Source organism: Somniosus microcephalus, chromosome 13 (assembly GCF_052327205.1).
Source record: "Somniosus microcephalus isolate GS21.2 chromosome 13, FLI_Smic_1.0, whole genome shotgun sequence".
Classification (NCBI taxonomy): domain Eukaryota; kingdom Metazoa; phylum Chordata; class Chondrichthyes; order Squaliformes; family Somniosidae; genus Somniosus; species Somniosus microcephalus.
Genome location: NC_140999.1, coordinates 139,833,200 through 139,855,071, shown reverse-complemented (window position 1 = coordinate 139,855,071; position 21,872 = coordinate 139,833,200). Strand labels below are relative to the sequence as shown.

The window sequence follows — 21,872 nt, the reverse complement described above, 5'->3', positions numbered from 1 at the left end:
GGGGAGGATTCCCTCCATTTTTTTCCTGTAGTGAAATAGTTAACCCACCAGTTATAAATGACTGTCACAAGTAATGTACAAAGAAATCTTCCTGCAAGTTATACTTCACTCCATTCATCAAAATTTGATGAAAAGGCAGAAAATATCAAGTAGAAAATTAAGCTTCATTCTCACATATACTTTTTTTTACTAAAATTGGTGGAAAATAGAAAACAGCTGAAGGAACTATGGCAAGTACAGCACAAGCTGAGAGGGCAAACCATCCAGAAATAAAACATTTCATATTAGCCATTTTTATTTCTAGGCAGAGATAGATTATTTGAATTTTTTGACCTGGTTTCCAGTCCTCTGATCATTTGCCACAACCAGACATGTCAAATAGGGTCAACTCTCCTCCCTGCAGCAACAGTTCCTCAATTGCCCAGCTGAAATCAGAACATCGTATACAAGTCTGCTTCTTTCCACAATGCATTAGTGAATAGAGCCTTTAACAGTGACTGGGGGGTACCACGTCAGAATTCTTAAAATGCCACTTATGTTTAGTGTCATAGGAGCAATAATAGTCGTAATGTCTGGCAGAAATTCTACTCATTTATAAATCACTTGTCTTCAGTGCTGCCTTTGGAGATGCAAACTTTTCTGATCAAGACAACACCATTTTATAGTTTCAGCAACCAGGAAGGAAAAACACAGCTGGTCCCATTCCCTACTAGTTGTTTTTAAAAGTCTGGTTGTAAAACAGCTTCTCTTCTCTACTTTTCTTCCCGCTCCCCTACCAGTCAGATTAAAAATGGTCAACAAATACAGGCAAGCTAAAAGCAATTAAAACCCATTTTAAAACAGGCAACCAGGTTTTGTCACTGTTAATTGACGATTTGGAATCTGCCAGCATTGCACTGGCAGGAACCTGCACTTAGTTAAAATCTGTAATAAACCCAAAGTTGTTTTTCAGGAATGCAGCTCCCATCTGCCCACTATAAACAAGGAATCAAATACCTTTTTATAAATCCTTTGTGGCCCCAAACAGATATGCAAGTGCTCACTCAGGAAGTATGGCTACTCAAAATAGATAGTAGCATGTCCAATTGGATTTTAAAAGTTCTGTTTCATATATGCAATGCTAGAAACAGCTCTAACAAAATGGATCCAATAAGTTTCAAAGACAAATTTCAATTTAAAATGCAAAAGAGAAGTTGTACTACATAAATATTTGAAGAGATATGACATGATGCAGATTCATGCACTGCAATTCAACTCTTTCCCCTTCCTCCAGAAGGATGAATGAAAATCAGACAGTGAGAACCACACACGAGAGAAGAAACAGAATGATCTGTAAAGCAATCGTGTGGCAAACAGGAGACGGTCAAGTGGCACATGTGGATAGACATGAGGAACAGGTACTTTCCAGCAGGGGTCACTAATGGTGACTCAACTGTAGCACCCCTATTACCATCTGGCTGAGATCAACTAATTCTACACAGATGAGAGTCTACCTTGGGCTCCTTCATGCTCTGTAGGGCTTGGTGCTGTGCCATCTGTCAATTTACCCAAGGCATCAGGAGTGCATTAACGGAAGTATAATCCCAATGAAAAAGGGACCCCACTAGTCCTGCCACCAGGAAAAGATGCCAATATTGCACAAGCTCCCAGGGTTTCCACAAGGCACCATAACTCTGTACATCAAATCACACACTTACCACATGTGATGTGCATCACGTATCAGAAGCAAACTGAAGTAAACAGGTTCAATTTGGATTGTTTCTAAGTGGTTACAAATTCCTGAATATTTTATCTTGAACAGCATTCCACAAGTTAAATTTTACAAGGGATGACTGTTTCTGTTTACAACTTTTAACCACTTGCTTGGAATTTCATCCGAAAGGAAGACAACATGCCTTTAAATGGAAGAAACTAAAAATTAAACGACAAACAGATCAACTTAATTACTGCCAGTTAAGTCCATTAGGAAATGCCTGAAGGTATTGTCAGCAACTCTAAATAATCACTAAACATCTGTGCATTTAACATACTTTGAGACAGGATAATCTGAAATGCCTAGAAATCTTCTGTATTCTCTTCTCTCCTCACCTTCCTTTTCTTTTCTACAAGTACCACCTAAAGAGCAAACCTTCCATTTAAATAGCCATTTAACAGTAGAACCTTAACTTAGTAAGAATGGCCAGCCTGTTGCAGGTAGCCCACACACACACACAAAATCTCATCTGGCAGTGACGAGCGCAATATACGTTTATAAAATCATCAGTAATCTACTATTTGCACTGACGATTGCCCCATACTCAAAGCATTCTTGGTCAAAGCTCACATGAATAAAAGACCACATAGGCAGGCTACCAGAGGCCACTCAGCATCCATGGAATTGTACCCTAGCATGGAGAAAGAGAGGAGCAGGATGGAGAAAGGAGGAAAATACATAATCTGGCAAAAAAAAAGTTTGTAATAGACCCAAAGTATCATGAATATGGGGTGGGGACCAAGGAGCAAATATAAAAAGTGTCTAATGTAAAAGTTTATCCCCCAAAAAAGGACAGTGGAAGGGTGAAAAATGTTTCAATCCAATACGATGACAGCTCTCTTTATTGCATTCCAGTCAAGCCTCCTTGCAGTGAGTCCTAATGAAATTTTGTACAGTGAGGTTTGTATTGCCCATTTACTGTAGAGGGAGCTGTAAACACATTGGACTGGTTAAATTGTGGGCTGCAGGTTAGCTACTAAAAACTGCAGGACAGATATTAACTCATACAAGCAATTCATGGGTTGAAACAAGGAGAAAAAAATGTAAATTTACAGTAAAAGACAAAAAGTTGTATCCTGGATTTTAAGATAATTAGAGCAAGGGACATTTTGCTGGGGGGGGGGGGGGGAAGGGAGAAGTACACACTGGTCACTGTAGGTGGCTGTTCAAAGAGCTCAGCTCTGGTAACATGGCATTAAATGAAGATGCCCCATTACTGCAGCCTGCCACCCTCCGTAAACTTCAATTTATCCAAAACTCTGATGCCGATATCCTAACTCGCACCTAGTCCCATTCTCCAATCGCCCCTGATCTACACTGTCTCTCGGTCCAGCAACGCCACAAATTTAAAGTGCTCACCCTGGTTTTCAAATTCCTCCATGGCCTCACCCCTCCATAGCTGTGTAACCTCCTCTCCAGCCCTACAACCCTCAGATCCCTGCGCGCCTCCAATTCTGGCCGCTTGCGCATCCCCGATTTCCATCGCACCAACATTGGCAGCCATGCCTTCAGCTGCCTAGGCACCAAGTTCTGGAGTTCCCTCGCTAAACCTCTCCACTGGTCTCTCCTCCATCATGACGCTCCTTGGTCACCTGTCATGCGGAGTGTGCCAAAGAAAACATCCACAAAAATTAAATCCCTTGCATCACGACTGCCTTCATTAAGGCCAGCTACAAAGCATGTACGAAAAAAATAAAATCTAGAAACTGGAGCAACAGAATCCTCCGCTCCCCCAGAAAGTATCCAAGTGTAGAAATTGTATGAAGTAGGTCCACTATACAGAAAGAGAGCCAAGCGCTGACCATCAGTCACATAAAATCAAAAAGAAAATACTGCAGATGCTGGAAATCTGAAATAAGTCAACTACCTAGAAACAATAGGTGACAGACTCAGTCCAATCTCTTCAGGATGAGATGGGGATGCAGAGAGAAAAACATTAGGCTCCGCTGTGATGCCTCACAGTCAAAAAGCCTGCCAATACACTATCTAGATTCATACATTACAAACGTCACTTGGGCGAGATACTGTTTGTTACCAAACACCTGTGCAACTGTACACCTCAGGAAGGGGAAGAGAGTGGGTGGAGAAGAGCAACAGCCCTTGGAAATGCACCCTTCCACAGATCACAATCTTCAGGAAGCACACACACACACTTTAAATATGGGACTAGATTAAACAATTAATGTCATATCAGATCATGAGTGTTTTACTCTGTAACATTAACAAAAAATGTGCAACTATCAAGGCAGATATTCTTTCTGGGGAGATGGGGATTCTGTATGAACACCCAAAGAGGGATCCCCACTTGACACTCAAAAAAAGTCATTTCCCATGCACTTTGGATTCTTAAAACACTGCACTTTGACTCTTCAAATATAAATATCTATTAGAAGATTCTGTATGAATAGAGTGCATGTTCGTTGGACTTTAACCCAGTAGGGCGGTGTTGCAATTTTGTATTATACAAAGCCCTGCTCACACCAACATTCTAAACCCACACAGAATCTGAATGAAGAAAGCCATCACATTACAACTTCATCCACCCTGGGGATCTGCAGCCCAGGCTAAGCAACTTACCAGTTTAAATGATACTGTCAAGGTAATGAGATTTTTTTAAAAAAAACAGAAAATGCAGCAAGTACACAGGTCAGTCACTATTTATAAAAGAAAACAAAACAGGGTAAAACACATCAAGTGTGTACGCTTCAGGAGTAGAAGGTACACACTCGAAAGGTCAAAATCCATCTTTTCTCTTTACAGCATTTTCAGTTTTTATTTCAAATTTGCAACATTTACAGTTGAAGGCAATGGGTTAGTTACTTCTCGTCACTTTCGCGTGAAAAAAGTGACCAGCAATCTCAAGAAAGAACAAAAGGCATTTATAAAGTGCCTTTCACAACCTCAGAACTTCCCATTGCAACCGATGAAGTACTTTTGAAGCACAGCTACTGTTGTAATGTAGGAAATGCAGCAGCCAATTTGTGCATATCGAGGTCCCACAAACAGCAATGAAATAAATGACCAGATCATCTGTTTTAGGTGTTGGTTGAGGGATAAATATTGGCCAGGACACCAGGGAGAACTCCCCTTCACTTCTTCAAATAGTGCCATGGGATCTTTTATGTCCACCCAAGAGAGCAGACAGGGCCTCGGTTTAAACATCTCATCCGACAGTACTGCACTGAAGTGGCAGGCTAGATTATATGCTCAAGTGTCTGGAGTGGGGCTTGAACCCACTGTAGGCAAAATGAACAGATTTATGCACACCTGCCTGGTGAAAAGATCTATGGTGCTTTCTCCAGAGATTATCCAATAATTGTTTTGTTGAATCTTCAATTACACTTGCTGTAAAGCCTGAAGCACCAGTTAGTGGTTCAAAAAAAACATTTTGGCAAGAAGTCAGTTTCCCCCTGCCCAATTTTCTTTTCTCCATAAAAAGTTGAATTTCTCTTTGGGGTTAGGTACTACAGGCGCTAGTCAGCCTCTGGCGTCTTATCCAAGTTGCCACTATTCATGCATAGACCTGGACCCCAAGTATTGGCAGGCTATTCAATCAATCAATCAGTGGTGGTGGAGGAGCAAGGAGAGAGACTTTTATCAGAGCTGGCTGAATCCGGTCCTGTCAGTCAACATCCATACATGCACACTTCAGCCGGAGTCGCTGCATAGTGATCAGAAGTGGGAACCACCAACCGATTTCCTTTACTTTAGTTCAGGGATGGAGGCCAATTGTAGCATTCTGGGCAATATCAGCTAACTCACCACTGACTGGGGTTGAAACTAGAAATCGTCCTGGACTACATTACCACTCAAAGGAGCACCTGCAACAGCAGCATGCAACAGTGTGTGTGTTGCAAGCATATCCACAGCAGCTTGTTCCAGACACTTAGCCTGTGGTCGAGGTAGCACCAAATAGGTGCATTTTATGTCATGTCTCTTACAGATTGGCATTTCTTTGGACATATAAACAAAAATTTTAGATGCTGCAAGTAATAAAATTGATAGAACGTTGAAAAGACAAGGCTGTATGGAATCAAGTGCAACAAAACAAGCACGTTAACATTCCTGCTTGCAAACAGTCCAAAAAAAGTCTTTTATCATACGCTTTATAAAGAATAAGACTATTAACAGTTCACATTAAAAAAAGTGTCAATTGTATAAAGATAAATGCATAGAGAAAAACCACGTCTTTCACCTGCCTCTCCCCTGACCAGAGCGATTGAAAGATATTTCTATGTGCGCCCCACAGTACAGCTTATTGCATGATGTTAGCTGAAGCTTAGAAAGCACAAGTTGCAAACTGAAAAAAGACAAACACTGAAATCCTCACAGCAGTGAGAAAATCTACCTACAAGTGTGAATAAGGTGATGCAATCAGGTGAGCTTTAGATGCTAGCTTGCAGCAGTCACTATGCGATTGATTACTTCAAGAGATTGGAGTGAACACTTAGAAAATGACTGTGGCAAGCTACTTGGCTATTTGCACTGCTATTCACAACACCCATGCTCACCTTCCCACCCTGTGCAGAGCAGACCTCAGCCTGCACATGACTATCAGACATACGACAATGTGCACAGGTTAACTTCGGATACATATTTTAAAAAGGGACACTTCAGTACAAGTCAGAATTACCACAAGTGACAAAAACTGGTTTCATATAGAAATATGTGGTTTACTATAATATATACTGAGCATTTCATTTTTGCTCAAAGGACCAAGAAATCAATTTATCATATGGGGAAGTGCAGCAGTGACCACAAAGGACTGCAGACAATGAATGCAGTGAACAGCTCCCATTTGGCAGCTACTATCCTCAGTTTTCACATCCAGTGACTGGAACGCTGTACTTCACTAACACTGTACAGTAGTTGAATGACTGGGACAGGTATTTAATGGTGTGGGAAAAAAAAAAGAGGAACTAGATAGAAATTACAACAAGGAAACAGGACATTCGACTGTTTATCCTCCACACGAGCAGTAATTCTAATCCCATGTGCCTGCTCTGTTCCAGTATCCTTTTAAGCCTCAAACCACCTATCTAACCTATTCTTTAGGCAGAGGAGAAACACAGACACCATGCCAAGCAATATCACAGGACCCCAATAATTAGATTTTCATTCTGCAATGTACTTTCAGAAACACTAAGGCACCCTCTGCTAACTACTGCTGTCGGGGTTTACTGTAACTGTACAGGATGTGATGAGTGATTTGAGTTTCGATAGAGGACCAATCAGATCGATTACTCTTTCGCTGGGCAGAGAATGGGTGCCCTGGAGAGGCTTTGAAGAACGTGTGCATTCTTATTCTGACTGTACAGAATTTCTCAGCTTCAGTCCTCCATTTGAATAGTAACTCTGAACCAGTCAGATTCCAGGCACTAGTAAAATGCAGATCTGCACAGGTTTCTTGTTCTTCTCAGGTCTCTATAATTATGTTTTATTACATTTAAACACCCAAAGGAATTATGCTCTTATGTAAAAGGAGACCATAGCATACTCGTAAAGTTCACAGCCTATAATTCCCCACGGCACACAGGATTCTCAGCCAGTGTTCTCTGGAGGCACACACCAGCATTTCCGAATAAAAAAAGCAAAACTAAAACTACAAAAAGAGGCAAGTGTAAATTTTGAAAACAGATCTTTTATTCAGACAGTATAAGCCAATTGCATTCACCCTCACAGTTCATTAGAAAATTGGTGAAGACCTTCACAGTAAAAAGAGCTCCTCCTCGGTATCCAGTGTCCAACTGCTGCAAACATGCTCAGTTTTAAGTCATGAATGCGCAAAATATGTATAAACAATATTCTTTGGGGTGGGAAATCCAGCAGATTTAATTTGGTAGCAAGGGCAGAAGATTTATATCTACCACAGAGGCAATGGCTATGCTATTCAAGACAACAGTCTGTGCAGAATTTCCAAATCAGCCAAAATAGGTCCATTAATAAAAAAGGTAAAAAAACTTACATTTAAAAAAAAAGCACCTTTTGTGACCTCAAGCCAACCCAGGAACACCACAGCTAACGAAATACTGCTGAATTGTAGTCACTGTTTTAATGTAGGGAAACACAGCAGCCAATTTGCACAAAGCAAGGTCCCACAAGCAACAATGAGATAAATGGCCAGATAATCAGGACACCAGTAGAACTCCTCTGCTTTTCTTCATATAGGGCCATGAACAAAACATTTTCAGAAACAGTTTCTAAACTATAGAGCCCCAAGGCCACACTGCTGCAGGTAGCATATTAGTAAAACCATCCAATCACACCTGGTCACTGCATAAACAGAGGCTTTGGGATCAGAGAAATATTGAGTAGATATGATTCTCATGCTTCCCTACATTACAAACAGTGGATTACACTTCAAAAGTACTTCATTGGCTGTAAACCACCTTGGGACATCCCAAAGCTGTGAAAGGTGCAATATAAATGCAACTTATTTCTCTTTTCATGGTGCTGGTCCTCTTCTAGGTTGAGGCACTAAGACCATCAATACATGTCTCTAAAATCTATTAGGATAACTATTTACAGTAAATAAGTTTGCTTGTTTAAAGCTTTATTGCTTCCATGCTACATTTCACTTATGGTAGAATACAGAAAATGAAGACTACTTTTGGGAAGAATCAATTGCATATATTGTGCAAGCTCCCCTGATGGCTCATTGTGCTTATCCAGCAAGTAGCAAAGCCATTCAGAGAAGACGACTCCAAATTTCACCCTGCTCTGTGCTAAGTGATGGTAGCAGCACTACATTTAGTCTCAGCAGCCTTACTGGCTAGAGAAAGAAAAAAAATCAGTGTTATCACTCCTGATTGCTATCCAATAATTCTGGCTAGAAATGTACATGTACTGACATCACATGAGAACAGAAACAAGCTATTCCCCTGCCTCTTGCAGTAACTTCCTAATACTTGCTGTCTTGGCTCACACATGAAGAATAATTACTTGAATGAAGTACCAGAGGGCTCATGGAACTGAACCTAACAATGCCCTCAAGAGCTGGAGGGAAAACTGGCAGAAAGAAAGTAGACCCAGGAAAGGAGGAAGGAGAGAACTGTTTTGAAAGACTCCCTAGTACAAATAATGGATGTTACACAGATTTATGATTAGTGCAAAAGCCATACAGTTTCCAGAATACAGCCAAATTTGTGTTAAACAAATTGCCCAATTATACTTAAATGAGAAGCAGGCTATTTAGACGTGCAAGAGATATTCCAGCCATTGCAATAAGAGCACTCCTCTCTTCCTCCCCAACCCCCCACACACAAAAGCATCCCCATTCTGACAGAAGAATTGTACCATTCAATAGGAGCAGTTAGCACATCACCACATACTCTACTCATACACAACACTGAAGCTGACCAATGAAACCCATTTCCTTTTAACCTCCTGTAACAAGATACTGTATTCAGACCCTCAGTTCCCCAATATATACACTTTACAGAGTCAAAAGGAAAGCAGCTGAACACTGTAAGCCAGTTAAAAGCCTGAGAAGAAACAGTTGTCTTTGTCTCATTAGTGAGGCTCTCTGAACTTCCTGCACAGATTATAATCAGTGTTCTTACCCTCACTGGAGGCTGCTCGTCAGGTCCCTGTTGGCTCCGATTTCTCAGATAAGGTCAAATAAATTAAAGCAATTCATTGATTTGGAAACTGTTAAGTAGAACAGACAGAGATATTCTGGTCTTGTACAGTACACATCAATCCAGTACATAGAGAACAGCAGCAGGTTTCACAATGGAACTAAGCCCCTGTTCTTATGGTACATTAAGTTTTTAAATAATTAAAACCTAGAGTTTGGGAGTGGTGTCCCTCTCCTCACAGGGAGTCTGTGTTAGTCATCAAGATAAAAGTAGAGAAATACTGCATGTTAGAAAGCCCATCACCCATTTCACAAAAATCATTGTATTATTCATATTATTATGTTATCTGAAACACTGCAAGTTCATGTTCAAATATTTAGGCATGATCCCTGCCTTCTAATTTTCTAACAAATGCTCACATGTTGCTAGATATCCAAGACTCAAAGATACTAACTAATTGTGGTGTGCAGCAGTGCATTAACCAGGCACCAACAAAGTTTCACAAAAATCACCCCAAACTTTTAAAATTGTTACTTGCAAGACAACAATTAAAAAGCCAATTGGATTGAAGTAAACCAGATCCAAAGAACACTTGTTGCCGTCATAAAGAAGTTTTTCTTTTTATGGATGCGAGTAGCAGACACGGCACAGCACTGACTAGTGTTTCATGCTCCACTTCACACAGAGGTCAAACGCCCTCTAATAATACAGGTTGCATTCAGAAACTTAAGGAGCATGCCTGGCTTTAAACAATTAACCAATAGTGCAGCTTTCCAACAAAAACATAGTTCTACACTTTAACTATTAAAAACTAGAACAAATTAGCCCTACCTTACACCAGTGTTGAATCTGACCACATAGGGTGGAGAACGACACTCAAAGACATTGTGAAGGAGAAAAAAAACTTCACTTCATTGTTTTTTTCCTATTCTTTTATCTAGATCCTAGAATTTCAAGAATGTAATCTCCAAGCATCCTGTAATCCAATAAATGTTGGGAATGCACCAAGCTCAGCAGGGAATTGAGATCCAACTGTTGCCAAATGGTATTAAGACAAAAAGAAAGCATTAACTGATTCCAACAGGGCCAATGCAAAGATAAGGGCAGCATTATACTTTAGCCAACTCATGGAACAATTAAAAAGATGTTCAAATTAACAGTTTAAATACCCTTTCAATAGCATAAAACGGCATTTAAAATGAAAACAAAATGCCCTCAAGGAGAAAAAAAAGTTACCTTGAGGGTGTACATAAACCAGATTACATTTAAACTTTTAAAGAAACAAACTAGATAACATAAGACATTTAACACAGAGGCAGCAACTGCTTAAGTGATTTAAGTAAATCAGCAGTGAAAAATTGTACATTTACCACTGCGTACAATATTATTTCTGGAAGCACTTTATGATTGAAAAATGGTCGATCTTAATTAGGTCTCAGGGAACTTTTAGGCAAAGTATTAAAATAATGTCCAAATCCCTGATGGAAAAAAGGTTATATTTCATACATGAAAGTGGCAGCATTTCCCATTTGGAACTATGGAAAGCTTTCTTCAAAACTTTCATTTATAACCCATATTATTTTACATCAGAATACTGGACAACATTTGACTTCAATCTCCTGGTTAAATGCAAGGACAGAATTCTACCTCCCGTTCTCTCGTCACTCAGACATCTTACTTTTAGGATTGCAGGTGAATAAACTGCAGAATTTAACCCAAGATTTAAAAAAAATATAAACAACATGCTTGAGACTTTAAACAAGATTTTGTACAGGAAGCACTTTTTTTTAACTGCAAGGTTTACCTTTTTCTAATGAAGCAAAGACCAATGACTAAATAAACATTACCTTGGGTAAATAAAAGAAATGCAAGGCGTTTAGCTCCAATGCTTGCATTCCAAACACACTACCCCTTTCCACCTTGAAATCTATATTCCACCTATAGTATACAGTATAAAGAAAATGCTGTCCTTGCCAGAGATCAAATGCTGTCCTTGCCAGAGTTTAAGTGGTACAAAGTAAAAATAACATGCCACTTACCAAACCAATACAGAAAGCTGGTTAGTGCTAAAAATTGCAATGCCAACAATTTTTTTTTTTTTTTTTAAAGAAAAATTAAAATTAATTAAAAATTGTGGAACTATACTGCCAAATAGCATGCCTAATCTCCTTAAGCAGAGACTGGATCGCCTGCTGGGGGCAGAATGCTGAAAGCTATCTCTCTCTGATAAACATCTGTTCTACTGGTGTGCCAGTTACACAATGACTGCAACTAGAAGGATCAACACAGGAGGGCACCCAAGTCAAGCAAACAGTGCAAACAGCGTCTACAGGTAAAGTACTGATACGGTCATGAAATTAAAAATTACAAGAGGATACCTGTTTAATTCCCAGCTTTTCTTTAACAACATGCACCCTTCCCCAACTCTCGAGATCTGGGTGGGGCAGTGCAGTGTGTTAAGGCACTGGCCTTTCACCTCTGGGACCCACGATAAAATCCAGCCCTGATTGATCAGATCAAAATCTCCTCTGTCTGCAAGGAGACGATGCGAGATGAGTTTGGACAGTTTCAATCCGGGAGTTCCTAGTGGCATGGGACTACAGCATAAAACTACCCCTAATTGACAATCTCACTCACCAATGGCTGGTGTGAAAACTGGAAGCTCATTAAGGGAAGCCAACTCTGCATCTGGCTGTGCCTTACTTGGGAGTACCTGATGCTGACACCAAATGCCTGAAATGGGAAGACTTCCATTCTCCCACAACATCCTTCACTTTGATGAGCACAAAAATTTGAGCGGGGGGGTGGGGTGCGAAAAATGGTGCGACCTTGCATATGGGAAATCATTAACATTCGGAACACAAGTGGTTTGTGTAAAAAGATATACACAGTGCCAATACCAGCAAAATGGAACCAAATTCATTTGGAGAAATACCCAGTTATAAAAAGTATCTCTCCACACATTGGAGAATACAGTACTACTGAGAGCAGTCACTTGGATATTTTACCAGTTGCTCAGTCAAAATTGCAGATATCACCATCATTTGGCTAAAAGTACTAGACTGTCTAGTTCTGAGGCTGGAATGAAAGAAATGGGAGAGGGAAAAAAGAGTTTCCAAAACCAAATACCTATTGCACTTTATTCACAGCATTCCTATGCAAACAATGCATGAAGAATGCCTTGCTGTTGGTCAAGTGCTACACTTTAAAATGTGCACCCATTTCATATTAATGGCTACAACAATTGTTCCACAAGTGAGGCCAACTACACAATTCAACAAGCATATATACAGTGCCTTTAACGTAAATGTCCCAAAGTGCTTCGCATAAGCATTATCAAACAAAAGTTGACATTGAGCCACACAAGAAGATAGTAGGACAGAACCAAAAGCTTGGGCAAAGAGGTTGGTTTTAAGGAGGAGAGAGGTAGTGATACGGAGAGGTTTAGGGAGGGAATTTCAGAGCTTAGGGCCTAGGCAGCTAAAGGCACGGTTGCCAATGGTGGAGCGATTAAAATTGGGGATGCGCAAGAGGCCAGAATTAGAGGAATGCAGAGGTCTGGGGGGGCGGGGGGTTGTAGGGCTGGAGAAAGTGAGTGAGTGAGTGAGTGAGTGGGCCATGGAGGGATTTGAAAACAAAGATGAAATTTTTTTCTTTATAAACAAGTTGTTGTCAAAAAGGGAGTCAATGTAGGTCAAGGTGATGGGTGAATGGGACTTGGTGCGAGTTAGGATACAGGCAGCAGAGTTTTGGGATGAGCTTAAGTTTATGGAGGGGTGGTAGCTCAAAGTTCCACAACATGGAGTTTAAATTGATTTATTTTGCTTACCTCCTCCTTGGTGCATCGACTCTGCTTGGGGCATGGTTTCACAGCTGCCAGTACCTCACCCAAGTAATCATTCTTCATGCATTAGTACCACAGTGAGGGTCACAAGGCTGTTCATCCACCAGGTGGGAGGAAAAAAAAATACAGCCAAGCCCAATCAGGCTTCATCTCACGTCCACATTTCCAGCAGAATCAGTGAATAGTGATAGAGGTTAAAACCTAAATTTGTCCCTCCCTAGCCCAGACGTGATAAAGCCAATTGTAGCACCCCTAATCAGAGCAGAGATAGCAGCATCGACCAAGAATCAAGCCTGGGACCTTCTGGTCTGTATGGTGCAGTTGATGAAATGCAGCATGTTGCTGAAGCTGCTTTTTCATGGTCAGCTAGTTCTGCCAGTTCCTGATGCATGAGCCTCACACAGCCAGCAGCAAGCGTGAAGTAAATTTATCAGGTTGCTAAGGCTGGCAGGAGAGAACCAGCCTTTCCAGCAGCCAGGTTTAGCAAACCCAGCAAGTTTACTTGGGATTGCTACTGTGGTGCAAGCATAGCACTTAACCCAATATAAAAGAAGCTCGATTCATTAGGGGAGTGGACAGGAAGGGTTCGATTTGAATTAAATTCTCATGACAGGTTGTAGTTTGTTACTGGAGTGGAAGCCTGCACGCAATTTCTGCGGTAGGCACAAAAATATCGCAAAAAATATCACAATACTTGTGCAAGTGCGCCAATGATCTCACACATATTAAATGCAAGAAAATAAATTAAGGATTCTAAAGCAAGAGCTTACAAATTTGGTAAAAGCTACACAACCAAAAGACCACATTTATTTATAGTATTTTGAGTAAACCATGAGAAAATTGCACCACACTTCTGATCAGTGTGCAGAAAAGCTACTGTGGACTTTGAAGGGTTAAAAAATGTTTTTATCGTTATTGAATTTGACCCATTTAAATTTTTTAACCTAAGGCAATTTGGATCCCTCACTTTGTAGAATCGCAGTTTAAGCCATTCAAAATCTATTTGCATCATTACTTCAAATTAAAGATAGTTTAACAGATTATAATAGTGTAGCTCATAAATGAATTAGTTTTTAAAGTTACTGATATGAAAACTACCAGTATTTTCTGTTAAGAAAGCTGTGGTTCAAGAGAATATTGATAGTTGCTAAACAACTTAGAAGGGCCTAGAAAAAGACAATCTTCAAAAGAGAATTGAAAACAATGAAGTCCTGTGTATTTCCAAATCTTGTTCTTTCCAAGGAAAAAGTACTAGCCAGGAAGATTAACCCAGAGACTACATTTGCGTGCTCCTAGTAAGCACCTCCAATGTCCATTGATTTCCTCCAATAAGCTTTAGTTGGTAAACAGGCTATTCCAAGTCATGCTTAACACTACCATGGTGTTAACAGTAAACTAAACAACGCAAAACCCTGCTGCCAAGGTCAATTGCTTGGGAGCCCTAATTGTTAGCTTGACATCAACTTGCCACCCAGCAGGCCCAAAAAGGCAAAGGTTACATCAGCAGTTTCATGAAGACGTTGGTGCTCTTCTAGAAATCTGCTATACTGTATGTCATTAAAAGACACATACGCATGCAGAAGATTTGCCTATTTTCCTTCAACAGAATACAGGCCTATCAAGCCAACAAATACCAGCATAGTTTACCTCATAAAATACTAGCCGATTAGAATTAATATGCGATTTTGACTGAGATTTCAGAGTTTGGGAGGAGAACTAATATTAAAAATCCAAACTACATAATATCCTTTGAAAGGAAATCTCCTAGATACTCTTTAGGGAATTGCCAGTTGTAACAATTTATAGGCTCTGCATAAACCAATTAGTTTTATAGACCATTTCAAACTTATTCATTGGTGCACAGCTCCATGGCAATTTTGTGTTGGATTAATGTACACAGGAAGCTACTGAGATTGGTTTGAGGGGTTAGAGTGGGTTCTATTCTACACATCCAAAATTTAGTGTACCCCAGACAAGCAAGCACAACCACAGCAATATTAGATACGACATCAATCTATGTAGCGTTTTCCCTATATCCATGTCGGCTGAATAATATGGATATTTTAAACTGAGTGTTGACATCCCACTTCAGCTTTCAAAATACATCTCCTTAGCAAAAAGACTTTTTAAAATCCAAAATTTCCATAAAGCACTATAAAAGGAACTTAAGAAACAGTCAACTGATCAATTCACAGTACTCAGGATAATGTTTTTAAAACAGCAATCATGTTTGATGTTGGCTTACTTGAAATCCTCCAAGGGTGCCGACTGCAACATTTCAGGCAGAACTGGTGAACCGTACATAGAAAGGCAAGGAAAAAATGGTGCAGCCTTGACAGGAGTTGCAAGAATAATAACTCTAGGATTAAAATTTCAATTACAGAATAAGAATGGGAAATGGGGGAAAACACACATCCGTTCTTGGAAGACATTTCCTGTCAGTTACAGCCTGGGATGAAAGCGGAGGAGGACGACGCAAGATTTCCAGCAATCAACCTGGGCTAATTTGTTTTTAAATAAAAAAAAGTTTTCATACCAAACTATATTATGACAACAATTTATTTTCTCCTTGCTCATGCTCCCCACCCTTGAGGAAGGCCCTCTGTCTATTCCATCAAACTACAGTATTGAAGAGGTTAGTAATAAAGGTGGCTTGAGTTTACGGTGGTTTTCGTACACAACTCAGTTTAGATTCAAGACAAAACAATGCTAAACCCTAGATAAAACACACACCTTTTAGTTGGTTATTGCCACTGGAAGTCCCACAACCCCATAATCTTTTAGAAAAACATTTACGTTTCACATTTCCAAGCATCTCTTTACTTCATCACAGCTGGCTAGATAAAAAAAACAATGCAAGGCTGATGTAGAAGCATAGTCTACAATTACTGTGGTTTTTATAATAGTACTTCTCAGACAAGTCACTCTTTATTGCCACCTGTAATATAGGATTGCTAAAAATAAATTGACATCCAGCAATTTCACTGATGGCAATAAGTGAATTTTTAAAATCCAGTTTCACTTCAGATTTCTGTTTTCATGCTGCCTTTTCCTGAAAAAGAGCAAGACTGAACAGCATAGGGAATCCTTCGGAAGTCAGTCCATGTAGCAGATTGATATTTGTAGTACTAGAATGAGCACTGTAGTTAAAAAAGGATAGCTCTATTAAGGCTAAACTTCACATCTCCTAATCAGGTAAGCCAGCTGATGGGGAAATATTGCCAACTTCTAAGTTAGTAAACATGATCATTACAAAATTAAATTATTTGTCTCCATCGAAGCCTACCAGCAACCTGAACATTGGCTGTGTACAGCATCTGTTCACACTTCAGTTTTGCAGAGCCATTTACCTTCCATATACAATTATTTTTATTTTGAACACTTAGAATGAATAGTTCAAAACAGATATTTTCCTCCCTGACCTTTATTGCAGCGCCTGCTTTAAAATAAAAAACCCGTTATTTGGATGTAACCAACAAAGAGGCTAAACTGTACATCTTAAAATACACTTCAAAGAGTTTTAAAAAGTTATGACATACAGTATATGACTAGTGTTGTCAAATTCTACTTGCTTACCCATTTGGGTCACTCTGGAGCAGTTAATTGCTCTCCAGGTGAGGGGAGGGACAAACTGCAAACAGCATTGTTTTCTAGGGTATAATTAATATATATCCCTGCAAGTGTAGCAAAGTTTCAGTGAAAAGGTCAGAGGAATTCAGAACTCTGTTTCCTTCTAGGAAGGGAATTATCAAAAAACAAAAACATACTATGCTCACTACATGCCCAAATAGGAGCAAGGAATCAAGCTGGCAAAAGAAAATGGTTTTAGCAAAGAGGTCACAATATTGTATGACTGTCTTTGGAGAGCTCCCTTAAAAAAAACCACCCTCACCACACACCCAAATAGGGATCAGTTGTTAACTTGGTCACAGAAAATAGTTATGGATTGTGCAACAGTGGACTCTGAATTTCTTCATACTGTGAGGCAAGGAATCCTCCATCATTTTTTTTTAAATGCCAGTTTATCAAAGATTGAGGAGAGTTTAAGATATACATGCCAGCACATACTGGGTATAAATAGATTTGTGACTACAACATAACTGGTATGGTGTTTTTTTTAAGCACAGGGAAAAAAAAAATATTAAATCATTTCCCCCTTCCTATATAGTGTCCAATAGATTAGTCTCAAGTCAACTATATTACAAATCCTGAGCTCCTGTACTGTACTCTTGCCCAACATTACAAATAAAGTATTCCTACTTGAATCTGTATGTTGTAGTATATACACACAATATTTGACAGTGACAAGCAATCCAACAAGATTTCTGGGGTGTCCTGTGAAATTCCATTTGTTTGATGATGATATTACAATTCTTCTTTTGCACTAGACTGTGTGAAATTCCACCATTTGGCCAAACAATCAAGATCTTCACTTTACTGATGAGCCACTTTTACAAAAGCTGCAGTTATCAGTCTAAGTTTAGGATAATTTTCTGATCCACACAGCAGTATATGGTACATTAAATAATCTGGTGTTCTTCATTAAAGGCAAATTTTGGAATTTGTTCATTCCAGTTCCACATCAAAGCAGTGATCTTTTAAAGTGATTCAGATCAACCTCCTCAGAATTATTTAACATAATCTTTAAGGAATCATTGAAAAACCAAATGTCAAAAATATTGTAACCTCTTCACTCTAGAAGGTTCTTCCCCCTCCCCCATTGCATAGAGTAAGGTAACTCTAGAGTTAAAGAATCTTGAGATGTCCCAACAATATAAAAATGTTGTGCACCAATTTTTTTTTTATTTTTTATAAATGGTGTCCAGATAGTTCTTTTAAATCTTATTTTTGTACTTTGCAGCTGTTATATTCGCCTCATACATTGATGCTATTTCTTCCAGGAAGGGACAATGATGCATGCCTCACCAAAAGTTAACACAATAGTAATGTTTACCATATTGTTTCATGAATTGTTTTCCAACCTACAACTGTGCCAAGTTACAGCAAGCCTGTGCAAAACTAGCACATTTTTGGCATCACCTTGTTACTGTCCTTTAATGCTGCATTTAAGTGCACCAATCCAGACTAGCTTAAATTGATATTCATCCCATTTACACTGAAGACTTTCTTCCAAGCTAAATCATAATGAATTCCATCTGTAGTACAAGCCATGCACCCAAAGAATAAATGGGGTTGTAGTCTAAAACTGGCTCAAGATTCATTAAGAATGATGCCAGAATGCTGAGCAGTTTAAAAATCAACCAAATCCAACACAGCTCTAGGACAACCTGACAATTTGACACAAGAGACACATACTATACAGTATGTCATGCCTCAAATCACATCTTACATTTCTGTATTGATACCCAGATTAAGGCAAGATTTTTTTAAAGGTGTTATGTTGCATTGACTATACATTTTTGAAGTTTGTTATGGAAAATGTACAAATGGTAATCAGCATGTAAAGTGGAAGTAAAGTAGCAATACAGCTTTAAAAGGGAACATTTGTGCCTCATTTGCAAGATTTGGGGCTTATTATTGAATCTGACCATTTGGTCAAAATTACAAACATGACAGCAGTATTTGTTGTCATTGCACTGTAAATGCAACAGCCTTAAATTTCCATCTCAGTTTTACTCCAGGTACCATTATAACAAAGTTGCAGCAGGCATCAATGGAAGGAAAGAAACTATTGGCATCAATGCATCCTCCTAAAATAGGCTTCAGCTTGTATTCTCCCCTCCGTATTTAAAAAATAACCTCCAAATAGTCTTTCAAAGAATTGCTTGAAGAAGCAAAATAATTTTAACATAAAATCATGCACCAAATGAATAGATGTACTGTCGGGGGGGGGGGGTGGGGGGTGCTAAACAGAATACATAAATCATGAGATTAAAGGACTGAGCACTTCAACCACAGCTCTTACAATACAAGGGTCTCCCTAACTCTCTTCATTCTTCCTCAACAATATCTCTCCCTCCAAGCATCCTGTACACTAATGCTGCCCATTCCATAGAGCAAGGGACACTTCTCTTGCTTTTAAAGCTGGCATGCAGATAAGCTTCTTTGTGAGAAGGGGATACCCAGGGGTTTCACAAGCTTTTGTGCCATGTGTTAGTACATATATAGGCACTACCATTCCATCCCCCCACTTGCACACACAAGAAATAAAGCACTGGAGTAGAAGTTACAGAATGGTTCTTCAGAACACATTAACATTCAAAATGCTTCTTTGAGGATTTGCCACTGCAAACAATGGGTGGGACATAGGACAGTTAAGCACTTGGACAATAACAAATGTCGGGGGCGGGGGAGAAAGAGAGTTCTACCACCAGCAAACTGTTGTGCAAGTAACACTGTTTAATTTAATTTTACAAGCAAATGATAAAAAAAGTGTGTTGGTGAGTCTGGCCATCCTTGCTTCTTGCACACAACTGCAATTAACTGTGATACTAATGGGCTCCAGCTGTATTACATTAGGAAGATATAAATAAACCCCCTTCCAGAGGGGAAAAGGAGGGGGGGGTAAATGTAGCAATGTTTTACAGCTGATAAAAGAAATTTGTTGGAAAAAATTATCCCCAGTGCAAAGGGTCTTTTGAAAAAAAACTTATGTGCACAACACTTCACCACAAGAGTACTGCCATTAAGATAATTAATGTTAAACGTGGCTAAGAGGTTTTAATACTCAGATACCTACTAATGCAAAAGTACCACCACGTGCTCCAAATTAGACCCCCATCAATCATTCATGATACAACGTATTTTTAAAACAATCTGCAGTTACAATTTTGTAAATACTAATGCAAAACAGATTTAATCAAAATTGAATGCATCAGTGATAAACGGCGCAACACCCCTTCTACCAAGACAAGAGGTGCAAAACAGCAAAGGTTGTGCGTGTGTGCCTTTTAAACAGTCTTTGATATTGTAGCTCAGTCTGATCTCACACCGATACACTTCAGAATTGATTATACTCCGCTGCAAGCGTATTAGTCTAAAACAAGGTCTTACTGTGTTACGAATTTAAAAAGTTTGAATATCGCAGCATGTAAATCCAGATTGGTATCAGTAGAGTGGAGGTATTCCCCGCTCTTATTTTTTTAACGGGTAACATTTAACCTGAATCCCCGTTGCAATACAACTGCAACTTCTGTGACATTTTTTTTTAAATAGAACAAATGCGTCCATTGAGTGGCTGTAGGAAGTCGGAAATCAAAGATGGCTGTAGGTCATGGCTCGGAGTCCAGGGTGATCGCGATCTCGCCCTATCCTCAGCACACACAAAAAAAACCTACCACCACCACCTTCGAAATAAAAAGCAGCAAAGCGCTAAAAAAAAACAAGCACCAGAAAGAATCAGAAGCAAAAAGTTCCTTGTAATAAAAAGTTTTACAAAAATGTAAAAAAAATTGTAAATAAAAAGCTATTTAAAACGTTTATTGCAAACAAATCTGAATAGTACAATCGCGAAACATGATAAGCGTCAACCTTTCCTTTTAACAAGTTGCAACATCAACTGGTAACGAGCCGCAAAAAAATGAAGCTCTAAAATGATTACAAAATAACCGAGAGGCAGGTAATGAGAGAAAAAATGAAATATATGAAACATAATTGTGATAAGATAGGATCTTCTTTGTGCTACATGTTGTAACTATTTATACCTACCTCGATCAATAGGAGTGAGTCACGCTAAGCGTGCGCACCAGACCCGTCCCATAATTGAGTCAAACACCCCCAAAAATAATACTTTTACAGTAAATCTGACCCGACCGATCACACATATATCGAGAATAAAAGTTCACATGAATTGAAATACACGGGAAACGGGATCTGCTCTGACTTTTATTCGAGGGATTTTCAGTCGGTCAGCGGTCAGAGCCCGGGTCTTGCTCCCTCCGGCCATGGCAAGGACACAAGCACTGGTCATTCTTTTTCCTCTCTCTCTCCTCATCCCAACTTCTACCTTTGAAAGGGAATGGAACAACTTTTCTTTATTTTCCCCCTCATCCCAGGTTGTCCTTAAGTGATAAAAAAAAATAAACTATTCCGATCTTTTGATATTTGCTGGTTTCATATCTGATAACCCAGTTCAAAAGATGTTACGATCTCAGCGAAGTCGGACCGGACACGCACACCAGGGAGAGGGAGAAAAAAAAACCCCACTCATTTCCCCAATAATCTGTTGATCAATTAAATAAACCATGAAACATGAATTAGAAGGCTTTCCTCTTATTTTCCACCCCCAACCCCCCCCAAAAAAATGCAACTTACTGTTTCCAACTATTAGCTGCTCATCCGAGTTGATGTGCTGGGGTTTCGCCTGCTTGCGACGCGACATGGTAGATGCATCAGTAACAAACACAAAAAAAATTCAAACAAATTCTTGGAGTTGCCAAATTACTCCATTAAGTGGAGTGCGCATGTGTCATGGTAATTATGATTATCAATAATGCATTGCGATTTATCATAGGCTCCTGACAGCTGATTGGCTTGAGTCCAAGTGCTCTCAGATTATTCAAATGAAAGGGAGCGCGCGAACGCGCACGCGCCTCGGGGCAGTGCACTCTGGGGACTGTAGTACTGGACCGCACAGCTGCCCCTCTCCTCCCCAGGTTAACATTCGCATTCCTGCCAGAATTACATTTACAGCACTGGAAAACGTTCTTTTTTTATTGATTTTGTCAGTTGAAGT

General features: G+C 39.5%; 1 protein-coding gene across 1 annotated transcript in view; it reads right to left on the bottom strand.

Moving 5' to 3' along the window:
• sall4 (spalt-like transcription factor 4) overlaps positions 1 to 21,599 on the bottom strand; it is a 41,396-nt gene extending 19,797 nt beyond the window's left edge. The window contains exon 1 of the mRNA XM_086005300.1: positions 21,452 to 21,599. Within this exon, the coding sequence (XP_085861426.1) occupies positions 21,452 to 21,518 (67 nt within the window). The 5' untranslated portion in view covers positions 21,519 to 21,599. The remainder of the gene's footprint in view (positions 1 to 21,451) is intronic.
• Positions 21,600 to 21,872: the final 273 nt, after the last annotated feature.